At 52.0% G+C, this 12858-nt stretch overlaps 1 protein-coding gene across 1 annotated transcript; it reads right to left on the bottom strand.

Annotated features, from left to right (window-relative positions):
• Nucleotides 1–3610: 3610 nt before the first annotated feature.
• LOC128919356 (olfactory receptor 6F1-like) lies at nucleotides 3611–4567 on the bottom strand. Its single transcript, XM_054224640.1, is given in 1 exon segment — nucleotides 3611–4567. A coding segment is annotated over 1 exon segment (945 nt). The 5' UTR covers nucleotides 4556–4567.
• Between the last annotated feature and the right edge of the window lie 8291 nt (nucleotides 4568–12858).

Genomic DNA, 12858 nt, shown 5'->3' with positions numbered 1-12858 from the left:
TCTGCAGTGCCTGGTGATCAGAACATAGAGCTTGTGGCACCAGATTCCCGTTAACCTCAGATTGAGAGCCTTTGGTGTTGAAGGGAAGTCCAGGAGAAAGGAGAGAAGCCAGAGCTGGGCACTAGCTGAAAGACACATCTGAGACTCAAGGTCAGACTCAGGAGGGAGCCCCAAAGAGATGTGCTAAGTTACCCTATGGGGCTGAAGGTCTGTGGGGAGAGCTGAAAAGGGGCTTCTGGGCATGGGGTCCTGGGCCCAGCTAGTCCCCAGTGAGGCCTGTGTGGCTGTAGGAGCTGAGAGAGCTGGGACAGTCCGTGTTCAGAGGCTTCAGGGGCAGAGAGGAAAGGCTCAGTCCTCTTCCCTGCCTCAGCTGGGGCCTGTAGTGGCAACCATAATTGTATTCCAAGGGAACTCCTGGCAGGTTTGCAGTCATTGGAGAGCAGACGGCAGCCCACTGTCCTTCTGAAATGGCCTTGACTGAACAACAGGACAGTAAAGGCCTTGTGGGAGCGTGGCTGTGAATGGGGGCTGTTGTGCCAATAACGTGCTTCCTGCAGTCCCTGCCAACTGTATGAGAAAGGCCCTGGGTGAGAAGAGGCGGAGGAGCCCTGCTCCAGGCAGCAGACACCAGAAGACATGAAAATCAAGTAGCTCTTTTGCTTGCCTGGGTATTGAGGTTCTGGGGCTCAGGGTGGGAGAAGCATGTGGAGGCTGTGTGTAATGTAGGTAAGTGAAGGGACACAGAAGGACTGCCTGCACAACAGAGAGCTGTGTTGCCATGCCAGAGTGAGGCAATGTGTCTGTCCCTGTGCAGCTGGTTTCTGGAGCAGATGCTCTTCACAGAGATGTTTCTCTTCAGGTTCCTCCTCTACGGCCAGAGGAGAAGGGAAAGAGTGTGTGACACCTGGGTCCAAGGCACTTCAGTGTGTGCCTGGTCCTCTCTCCATCCAGACAGTCCAGGGACAGGGTGGACATGGGTGGGTGCAGGGGTGCCTTCTCCCTCTCCTGCAGAGCTGGGTGCAGGCCTGTGCAGCTGGCTAGGTGGTGGGTATCAGGAGAAGTTCTCAAGGGATCTTTGTTCTTTAGATGGCCACTACTGAAACCATGATTCTTTTATGTCTCTAGAGGGCTGCCTTGTGGTAGAGGTCGGGGGAAAGGCCCAAAGAGGCCTGGCTGGAGCAGCAGGGAGAGAGTTTTGCTCCACCCTCTGGGCTGTGGTTTGGAGGCCCCTTTGATCGGACAGAGGGATAGAAGAGGTGAAGGTGCAAGCCTCAGGTCCCTCATGCTCGCAGGTCCCTGGGCACCCCCGTGAAGAGAGAGCGTGACATGGTCCTGATTTTCCTGTCAGCCCTGGTGGGACTGGCTGACTTTGGTGAGATGTGACTTTCAGGCTGGGGAGACTGAGGCAAGAGTTTGTGCATCTGGTGGTGGAAGGGAGGGGATGTGAGTGCTGACTGCCTAGGACACCCGGGAGTGTATCCGTAGGGAGATCAGGAGCTGCATATGGGTACAGCAAATAATCTGGGAGATGTCAGGAGTAATGGGCATCAAAGGAGGAACAAGACCTCACCTGAACTTTGCAGCTGCTCAGCATTCCTGAATGTGCTGCTAATACATATTAAGCCTGAAAAGAGGGAAAGGTGCTGGGGAATGGACCAACGTGGCATAGAGCAGCTTCTCTGCTGTTTGTATTGGATACAATGCTACCAATCTCTGTAGGGATGGTCATAAACAAGAAGCTGCAGAATAAACAAGGGCAAACAGCTAGTCATTTCTGAAGCTAGGAAAAGTGAGATGGACAGTGGGGACAGTGAGCAAACTGATGAAGTTGTAGATGGACAGGTCCATTGGCAAGCAAAGCTGGAAGCTCTTCCTGGCTTTACAGGTCATGCCCAAAAGGACTCTGTGCTCCAGTTCCCAGCAGAAATGACCATCCAGGTGGGACACAAGGCAACGCGGCATTGCAATTTCTCCACCAGCGATTCCAATCCCTACGCCTTCTGGTACCAGCAGAGCCAGACCCAGTCCCTTCAGATGCTGCTATGAGTAAGCAAGTACAGAGCTCATGAGGCATCAGGGAGGTTCTCCTCCACACTGTCTGCAAAGGACTCCCAAGTGCTTCTGCATGTGCGAGACACCGAGCTCCAGGACAGCGCTGCCTATTTCTGTGCACTGAGCCCACACTGGTGCCCACAGCTGGCAGCAGTGCACAGAAACGTGGGGGTGCTCTGAGGAGCAGTTCCCTCCCTGCCACTGCTTGCATGGAGCTCTGAGCTCAGCCTGCCCAGCAGTGGCACCTGGGGCTGTGGTGAGGGTGGGCCTCTGCCTCCCCAGCCTGTGCTGCTGTGAAGCACATGCCAATGTGACTTTTACAGCTGTGTCTAGATCCAGGGTCTTTGTTGGTGAATAGAACCAAAGAAACCTGACTTGGGGCAGGCCCATTGGAGGCTAAACCATAAAGAAGCCAAACCAGGCTTGTAAATGCCCTCTGCTTAGAATAGCTGGTACAGTGGCGTGAGTCCGCAGGGCAAGTAACCTAGATGTTCCGTATGGATTCAATCATCTCAATGGAGAGCTCTACACTCAGGTGAAATCCGTCCCACACTGATCTTAAAGGTGTGTCTGCCATCTTGATGCCTCCTCCTTCTGAAGTGGTCACATGGACGCCCTTCAGTGTCCATGTGCAGAAAGAAGAGCTTTGAGAACATGATGCCTCAAATGAAAATTGGAAGGGGGAAAAGCAAGTGCCCTTTGCACGTCCTCCCAATGAGTGTGAGGAGAGAGTTGCTGCCCAGCCAGGCTTTCACAGCTCTGCAGTTTGGGGACTTTGCCAATCTCATTGAAGTGTTTCCACAACAAAGCCCAAAATGGGTGGAATGATGGATTGTTAAAAACTGATGTGGGGTTTCAGATGTGGAAATGTCCTGACACATCTAGCATGAAGCATAGTGATTTGCATATTTTTAATTAGAAAGAACAAAGTACCTCCAGATACTGGATAGGGGGAAGGAAGAGGAGTGTGAATTTTGTTGACTGCCTTCTGTTAGAAGTAATGGCTTTTGAGATACCAGACATTGCCAAATTTTCTGTTGAACCAGAGCATGATTCTCTGAAACAGCCCCAAGAATGGGACATAAATCCTTCCAGAAAATGTCAAACTAAACAGAGAAACACATGCCCCTTTCCTAAGGCAGTGAGCCAGCTGCTAGGAATCATTTAGGGGGCACAGGTGAATCCCTGACAAAATGAAGCACTTGGCAACCTGGAATTCAAACCTGTGGGAGGACAACTCTTCCAGTGTTCTGTTGGAGAGCTGCTTCTGGATGGGGTTTGTGAGCCTTTCCAAGTGGTGGTCTTTAGAGCACTGGGAGGCATTCTGAGTTTACCCAGGAGGGAACAGAGGGAGGTGAGAGCATTAGAATTGAGGCTCAGCCCAGCCTAAGGTGGCTGTGAGGTGAATGAAATGGGCTCAGTGGGGAACTGGTGGCTTCTCACTACCTGTGATGCCCAGGTGCAGTTACACTTTGGTGAGAACCTTCTGCAGGGTGGAAACCATGGGAGGGAGGGGATGAACCTCTTTGGTCCCACTGAGACCGTTTGAAAAGCCACTTCACTTGTTCTGGAAGGCCCACCACAGAGCTTGCTTCACATCTTTGTTCCTGAGTGTGTAAATGAAGGGGATCAACAGAGGAGTTACAGCTGTGTGAAAGGTGTTCATGAGTTTGTTCAGATCCAGTGAGTTCTGGGCCGATGGCTTGACGCACAGGAACATGGTGGAGCCATACCAGAATGTGATAACACTGAGGTGGGCGGAGGAAGTGGAAAATGCCTTTTTCTGACCATGAGCTGACATGATTCTGAGCATGGAAGAGGTGATGTACGCGTAGGAGAGCTGGGTAACCACACAGGGGGCCACCAGAACAGTTTAGGAGGCAAGGAATGTCGCTAGCTCCATGGGCCACATGTCACTGCAGGAGAGGGCGAGGCAGGAATCTATATCACAGAGGAAATGATTGATGACATCTGGCCCACAGAACATCAGCCTGGATGTCAGAAAGGCCATCAGCGAGACGGACAGAAAGCCTCCCAGCCAGGAGCTGAGCACCAGCCGAGCAGAGAGGACACTGCTCATGAGGGAGCTGTATCTCAAGGGGTAGCGTATGGCTAAGTAGTGGTCATAGGCCATGACAGACAGGAGAAAACACTGAGTGGAGCCTAGGGAGAGAAGAAAGAACAACTGGAGGATGCAGACGTTGAAGGAGATGGTCTGGCTACTCCCCAGCATGACTCCTATGGCTTTGGGAACAACACGAGTAGTGTGCCAGATCTCCAGAAAGGGGAGATTACGGAGGAGAAAGTACATTGGGGTACAGATGTTGCTGTTCATCCACATGAGAGCCATGATGGATGCATTGCATGTTACTGTCAGGGAGCACGTCAGTGCAAATACCACCACAAGGGAGACCCAGAAATGCCACGTGCCTGGCAAGCCAAGAAAAATGAATTCTTCCACAGTTGTCCCATTTGCAGTGTGTTCCCGAGGATTGAGGTTCATTTGCAAAGACAGGAAAGTTTCTGTGAGAGTCTGCATGCCCGTGCTGGTCCTTCAGATGCCACTAGGAGTGAAACTAGAGCAAATGATGCCTCATCAGCCTCATTGCTTTCTATGTGGAGATGGGAGGCACTGTGGGAAGGGGAGGGGTACTGCCTGGGGTGTACCTTGATTTCATCAAGACCTTTGACCTACCTTCATGGGTGCACACACGTGCACACCCATGCGCACACAGAGGTATGCAGACTCACAGGCATGCACGTGCACAATTACGAATATACAGACCAGTCACACACATTTATGCCCTCCTCCATGTGTGTATGTGTATGGCGGTGTGCTCTCCCCCTTTCCCCACCTCGGCTGCTGCTCAAGCCATAACCATCAGTGGGAGTTGTGATGAGTTGCACCTGGACTTTGAGGGATGGCTGGCAACACAGTCAAAACACTGCCTGGAGTGGGGACCTAGCTATTTTGTTCCCATGTGAATATGACTATAGGACAACTCTCTTACTCTATAAATAGTGGACTGCGTGCCAGGGTCTCCCCTTGAGTGAGGAAACCCAGTTAAGGTTCTTCTCCTCGAGGCTGAGAGGTTCCTTGCCGCAACAGATTCTTGGTAAGTGACTAATAGCATGCTAAACTTTGAAATCTTAGCTAAGTGATATAAAGGATTGATTGCGCATATATAATCCTTTAGACATAAACCGTTGAGCAAGTCTGGGACTAGGGCTGCATCCAGCCACGCCCAGACTCCTCTCTGAGAAGGAGTTTAGAAAGCAAGGGGGTCCTTACTGAACTGCGTGACTCAATGGGAGGGTTTCCCTGACAGCTTGTCTGACCCTGTCCTCTATGCAGTAAATAAACAAGTGTGCCCTTCTACTGAAGCTCGTAAAACACTGTTGCATTCACTACTAACTTTCTTAAATTACTGTTTCATATAAATAAATATTTCACTACTTCTCTCTTATGAGTGAAGTTAATCACTCCCCCCATGACAGTCTGCGAAAACACATACACATGGATACAATTGCCAGAACACATACCCACAGAGAACATTGGTGCACGCTCACATTTTCATGTGTATTACCACAGGCACGCACATGTATGTGTGAATGTGTTGTCCCAAATCTGGGTTCTTTACCCGGTGTGCAAGCCAATAACACACATAGCAGAGATATTTCCAAGTTTATTCCATTACTGCGCAGAAATGGAGTGCTCGTTCCAGGGGAGCACACCTTAGTTTCAAAAATTTCCCTTTTCATACACTGATTATTACATATTCTAATAATTGATACATATTCATTGTTATTCTCTTTAATGATTGGTCAAGGTTTCTTTGCTTCCTTTATGTATTGGTATGCAGACTCTGTCCTCTTCGTCTGTGCTTCTCTTTTAAATAGGTGGTATCAATGGGTCGGTGGTCACGGTCTCCCCCTGCCAAAATTACCTTTTAACTACTTCTCCTCTAATCTTAGATTAATCATGTCTAGTTACTATTTCTCTGTAATTAATGAAACATGGTTGGCGCTGTATAGATGACTTCTAGCAGCAGCAGCAGGTTCCCTTGGTTGCTTCAGATACATGCTATATTTCACTTTTCAAGTTAATATCAATTTTACTACAAGTGCACACATGAGTACAGCGAGAGGAACGTGTACACAGCCACAATCATGCACACACACCACTGAGAACCAGGACTCCTGACACCAGCTCTCAGCCCCTCTAGAGGAATCTAGGCCAGTCCTTCAGACCCTACAGGTAAGGAAGGAATCAGCCCTGCATGCTCTGTATCAGAGCAATATGATCTCCCTCAGAAATATACCGTTTCACTGTCCCCGTTTCTGTGATGACTACCCTCAGCTCCCACAGGCTTAGCTCTAGTTTCCAGCCTCAATGCATTCGGCAACATGGATGACAATCCCCTGCTACTCCTCCCGATGCCTACTGGCCATGGCCCCTGGATTGGGCGATGGAGGGGAGAGGAATGTGGAGTGGCAGCTATGGGCCATCCCAAGGGCTGTTTCCTGCTTAACCACTCCTGCCATTCTGCAGAACAAATCATCTTCTGTAGCCCCACACTGACCCTCTGACAGCCCAGAGCAGCTCTGGCCATAGCAAGAGGAAGGCCCTTCCTCAAGAGCTCATGGGGCTGCTGACACCTCAGGGACTCCTGCCTTTCTGGACATTTGTGGGCAGAGATAACAGCAAGGCAAGGCCTGATGGTCACTGGCAGGAGAGCAGACCAGGATATCTTCCTCAGCTTCAAGGGTTGGTGCCCAAAACAGGAGCCACTACAGGCTGTCCCAACCTCCCACTCCTCTGAGAATGGAGACGTGTCTCCTTGTGCTCTAACCCCCTTCCACCCCAGAGCAACACCTTTCTCCTTTGGTAGCTTGGGGAGTGTCCACAGAGGGAAGGACCACATGGAGGCCAGGCTTGAATGCAGCAGAAGTTTAATGAGTCCAAAGAGGGAGACAAAGTCACTCCAGGTGGGGGCCGCCAGTTCATGGAGCCCCACGGGCAGCAGCAGAGGCTCTGTTGTCCTTGGCCGTGCAGAAGTTCTTGCATGCTGCCTGTCTGCCTGCCTGCCCCATAGAGGGAGAGGAGACAGCAGGTCCCTACCAGGCTGGCATTAGTAGCACCTTACTGCCAAGGGGAACTGAAGCAGTCAAAGAAAAGGGAGAGAAAAGCAAAGCTCTTCAGCTACACCGAAAACACATCCTAAATCTCGATCCCTTGCCCAGCATCATGTTCTGCATTGCTCGAGATGTCTCCCTGGGGCTTTCCCAGCATCTTTATCAGAGGAGGCACCTTCTGCCACAGTAACGGCTGGAAATGCCAGAGAGGTCACAGCACCCAGAGGTGATGGGCACTCCATCACAGCTGAGGATGCTGCCAACAGCAGCAGAGGTGGAGGATCCCACAACGGTGTTCTGTGGGAAGGAGCTGAGGATGGGGCCAGGCAGGGTCACCACCACAGGAGGAGGCTCCATGACGACACTGGAGTTCTGGCACTGCCTGATGCAGGGCTCATTGCAGCTGTTGGCCAGAGGTGTTGGGCCACAGGGCCGGCAGGGCAGGCACTGGTTGTAGCAGGACATGTCTGAAGGGCCTGGAGGTGCACCTGGGAGAGGATCAAGGAGGAAAGAGAGCACAAGGGTGGGTGAGGAGCAGCCTTGTTACCCCATCAGAAAGGAGCCAAGGCCACTACTGAGTGGGGAGCTGGAATCTTGGCCAGGAGACACACAGTCTTCATCACCCTACAAAGAGTAGCCTGGCCCATGGAAGGTGTCTCCTAGAGCATAAACCAAAAGCCCTGTCAGCCACCACTCAGCTTGTCTCTAAGCAGACCTTCTCCCTGCTTTCCACTAGCATGACAAGAAGACGCAAACCCAAGGACGGAGAGAGACAATATCAGCTGAGAGGTCCATCGAGGAGAGATCTCACTTTGGAAGAGGAGGAGAAGGAGCTTCAGACTCACCTGGTTCCCAAGGAGAAGGAGGCCAGAGAAGTGCAGGAGAGAGCAGGGACTTTTATACCTGCCCTTCATTGCCGCAGCACTAGAGGCATCCTTTGCAGAGGTAACAATTTTTGCACAAGCTCATCTTGAGTGCAAACCATTGCAGCTAATGATATGGGCTGTGCTTTGGTTTCCTGCACTGCTGCCTTTTCATTTCCAGAGTTGTTCCATGCCCATTCCCCATTCCCCAGTGAAGGCTTCCTGTGATCAGTGGGATGAAAGGCCCCAGGATTTCCAGGGCAGGAATGCAGCAGTGTGGGCAGAAGACTCAGCTCAAGTGCTGGACAGGTTCAGAGCAGATGACAATAGCCTGGGTCACTCTGCTCATCTCGCCTCATCTCACCCCAATGGTCACTTACTGTTGCTTCCCCAGATGTATGTGTTGCACTGCCAGGTTTTCACCCTACCCTGCCTAATACTGCCCGGTTCCCAGGGGTCCTCAGAAGAATCCATGGTTCATGGTGTTCCTGTGTGTGTTCTTGTCTTTTGTGTACTTGTAAGCAGCCAGGTTTTTGTGAATGCACATGGGAACACAAATTTGTGCATGATTCCATGCCAGCGTGACTGAGCCTGTGTGTATGTGTCCTTGTGTGTCACTCATCAAGAGGGCATGTGCTGGTTATGGCAGGGATACTGTCCGCTGCTCTATCCATGAGCACCACAGAGCAGCATGTTCCCCGGGGCAGAAGGAGCCCGAGTGCAGCTGAGCGGTGATGGCACCAGCCTGCTGGAGGTGTATCCAGGGAAGAGGCACTGAAAGGTAGCCCCTGCCTCCTGACACCTCCTTCTCCTGCCCCTGCAGAGCTCACACTCTGCTGCTGCCCATTTCAGGCCACAACGAGGATGGTTTCACTCCATTTTGGATCCTTAGTTGAATTCAGTGTGACGCTATTTAGAGTTCCTCAGCACGGCCTCTCCAGGCCAGGGCACAGCTGCTCTCCCCAATGCTAGAGAGTTCAAAGGATGCGGATTGCATTCTGGGCAAGGAGAAAGGCTGAGCAATCCTGCCCACCTTGTGCTGGCTGCCCCTGAGTGCACTTCTTTCCAATGCAGTGTCGGTGGTGTCTGGGGTGGGACATGACCCTCTCTCATGTCCATGTCAATGCCAAACGTACTTATGTAGCTTATCAACCTGGTGCGGGGACAGGCAGGGGCTGAGACCTTGGATCAAACAGGTCCTGAATGAAAGGAACATGAAGCCTGACATTGCTGTGCTGTGAGTGGAACGAGAGATCCTGTGGCTTGCACAGGAAAGCCAAAGAACTAATGACCACTTTGGACTTCAGCCAATAAGGTCCGTCATGTCCCACATTGGAATCTCAGTCTGAGCCCAGCAGCTCTCCCTGGGAGGAAAGGGACGTTGGATTCAAGACCACATCCCCCAAAGCCAGCTACTGTCCCACAGGGCTGTCCAGTATAGACCGTCTTTCTGACAAGGGCTGTGCCCAGTGGGGAAATTTTCTAAGGCCATGTCCCCTCCTGAATATCGGTTGCCCTGAGCTCACATCAAGCTTGGAGACAGTACAGCCAAAGGCTTTCCCCCTTGCCTTTGAGAGACCTCAGTGAGATCAGAGCCAGGGAGCTCTGCTAGGAGAGCTCAGCCAGGGCAGGTTCCCCTCTCCGTGGAGCTGCTGTTTCTGATCTGAGGCTCTAGTGTAGCCACGATAGCTGACTGTTCCTTCTCTATTGTGAACTGAGAGCATCCAGCAGAACCCCGTGCCCTTCCCTTCCACATCTGGTTTTAAATGTCCAAGTTTTGTCCAAGAATGTCCGAGACATATTCGAGAAAATAAGAGTACTGTTAAAATAGCAAGCACTTGACCTCCAAACCTTCCTGCGCTCTGCCCGCCGGGGCCCCTCCGGACAACCAGGAGGGGTTTCACAGTTCGTTCCCCTGTAAAAGCTCAGATATACAATGGAAAACTGAGTCCGCCAGGTACAGAATTTCACACACCTGCCCAAATGTTCCTGCTAGTGTTACAAAGTCATTGCATGGGGTCAGAAGTTGAAGCTCCCCAGCGGCAGGAGAATGGCATGTCGAGGTCAGAGGCACCTTCAAACGCTCCCCACAGGGGCTCAGTGGTGAGACCAGGAGCTTGTTTGACAGGATTCAGCACCTTGGCAGCTGGGGCCCAGGAGACAGGGTAAACCGCTTGGCCTGGACACACTGAGCGCAGCCTCAAGGCATGCCAGGTTTCTCCTTGAGGAGTGAGTCAGAAAGGGATTTGCTGAGTTGCCCTCAGGGGCTGGAGGTCTGAGGGGAATGAGAGCTGGCAGGAGGCCTCTGGCAAGAGGCTGTGGGCTCCAGCCAGGCCCCGGGGAACTCTGTGTGACTCAAGCAGCTGACAGAGGTGGTCAAACCCATAGGCAGAGGCTTCCAAGGCACAGAGTGAAGGATCTGTCTTGCTCCCTGTCCCCGTCCCCTGCACCATGGGGCTTCCCCCACCTGACCGGAACCGGCATCAGCATCAGCACTGGGCGTGGCATCAGCATCCACCATGGCCCCAGCACCGGCATCACCGGGTCCTCCTTGGAGTCAGTGCCTGGGCTCAGCCCCATTTCTCATCAATGGCTCCTGTGGGTCTGTGCTCCTGAAGGCAGCGAACAGCCCCTTGGTCAGCAGACACATGGAGACTGAGATGCTCAGTGCAAGGCAGGGAGGGGAGTGTGGTGTTTCCTACAAGATCCTCTTGCTTCCCCATAAAGTGCTCCCAGTGTTCTGGGTAACGTGGCATTCTCTGGCCTGTCCGTAAAGACCTGACAGCTTTGTCTCAGAAATGCCTCACAGACGTAGAATAAGTTGCAATGGCAGTCATCCACTCCAGCGAACCATAAATGTTTGTAAGAGCTCCTTCAAGTTCTCTTTACTGTGGCCTACCACCTGCTCCTCAGCCCTGTCAGGGGCAGACCTTCACCTGGGCTGTAGTGGTTCCCTTGCTTTGCAGCAGTGCTTGATTTTATTCCTCTGACACCAATGGAGACAAAGAATTCACCCCAGAACACCTTTGGATCCTCCCTCTTGCCTAGGTAGCTGATTCCTTCTGGACATGACAAAGCTGTTTCAAACAGGGCAGTACGTTGCCCCAAAGGAAACACCAATATAGTCAAACAGGGGGACCTCCCCAGGGGGCACATGCTTCTGCTTGTCTTGTCTTCTCCGTGTATCTCCTAATCATAGTGGGAATAGCCTCATGGTTGTCACCGCAGGATCCTGAGGTAGCTCTTCCTTGGCTGGTTTTCCTTCTTGGAGATCTGCTGTGCCACCACCGTTGTCCCCAGATGCTGGAGGCATTCCATCATTTGTGTTTCCTGCTTTCCTTTTCCCACTTCTTCCTAGGTATGACTGAGTTCCTGATCCTCTCAGCCACGTCCTTTGATCATTCTGTCACCATATGCAAGCTGCTCGGTGAAAAATGCTGTCACGACAAAGAAAGTCTGCTTCCTGCCAGCACTGGGAGCACGCACAGTGGGCTTTATGGTCATCTTTGCCCAGGTGGCTCTGCTGCTGCAGTGCCCTTTGTGCACCAAGAAGGTTGCTGACCAGTTCTACCGAGATGCTGGGCCAGCAGGATCATGGCCTGTTTGGGTTGGGTTGACCTTGTCTGGCTGCCAGGTGCCCACCAAGCTGCTCTGTCACCCCCACTCCTCAGGAGGACAGGGGGAGAAAAGAAGACGAAACAAGAGAAAACAAGCTCATGTGTTGAGAGAAGGACAAGGAGATCACTCAGCCATTACTGTCACAGGCAATACAGGCTTGACTTGGGGAAATCAATTTAATGTATTGACAATCAAATCCGAGTAGGATAACAGAAAATAACAAATCTAACAGCACCTTCCCCCCACCCCTCTCTTCTTCACAAGCTCAACTTCACTCCTCACTTCTCTGCTTCCTCCTCCCAAGCATCTCAGGGGGAAGGGGAACGGGGGGTGCAGTCCGTTCATAACGCTTCTTCTCTGCCACTCCTTCCTTCTCGTGCTCTTCCTCTGCTCCAATGTGGAGTCCTTCCCATGGGAGACTTTGTGAACCGCTCCAACACAGGCCCTTCCCATGGATTGCAGTTCTTCATGAACTGCTCCAGCATGGGCCCTTTGCATGGTCTGCAGTCCTTCAGGCACAGATTGTTGCAGTGTGGGTCCCCCGCAGGGCCACAGGTTCCGCCAGAAAACCTGCTGCAGTGTGGGGTCCTCTCCATGGGGCCACAGGTCCTGCCAGCAGCCTGGTCCAGCGTGGGGTCTCCATGGAGTCACAGCTTCCTTCAGGGCACATCTACCTGCTGTGGTGTGGGGTCCTCCATGGGCTGCAAGTGGATATCTGCTCCACCTCTAACCTCCATGGGCTGCAGGGGGACAGCCTGCATCCCCATGGTCTTCACCATGAACTACAGGGGAATCTGTGCTCTGCGCCTGGAGCACCTCTTCCCACTCCTTCTTCACTGACATTGGTTTCTGCAGGGCTGTTTCTCTCACCTATTCTCACTCCTCTCTTCCAGCTGCTCTTGCGCAACTGTTTTTTCCCTTCTTAAATATGTTAGCATAGAGGTCCTACCACTATCGCTGGATGGCTCCGATTTAGTCAGTGGCGGACCTGTCTTGGAGCCGGCTGGAGCTGGTTCTGTTCAACATGGGACACATGCAACTTCTGTCATCTTCTCACAGAAGCCACCCCTGCAGCCTCCCTGATACCAAACCCTTGTCCAATAAACCAGATACAGTCCACCCCTCGCCTCTGTGAATCGCATATTTGAGAATTGTCCTTAATAGATGCATTCATCACACAATCTACAAT

This window comes from Rissa tridactyla, chromosome 19 (genome assembly GCF_028500815.1).
Source record: "Rissa tridactyla isolate bRisTri1 chromosome 19, bRisTri1.patW.cur.20221130, whole genome shotgun sequence".
In the NCBI taxonomy this organism is placed as follows: Eukaryota; Metazoa; Chordata; class Aves; order Charadriiformes; family Laridae; genus Rissa; species Rissa tridactyla.
This window is presented reverse-complemented; position numbering and strand designations above follow the sequence as displayed.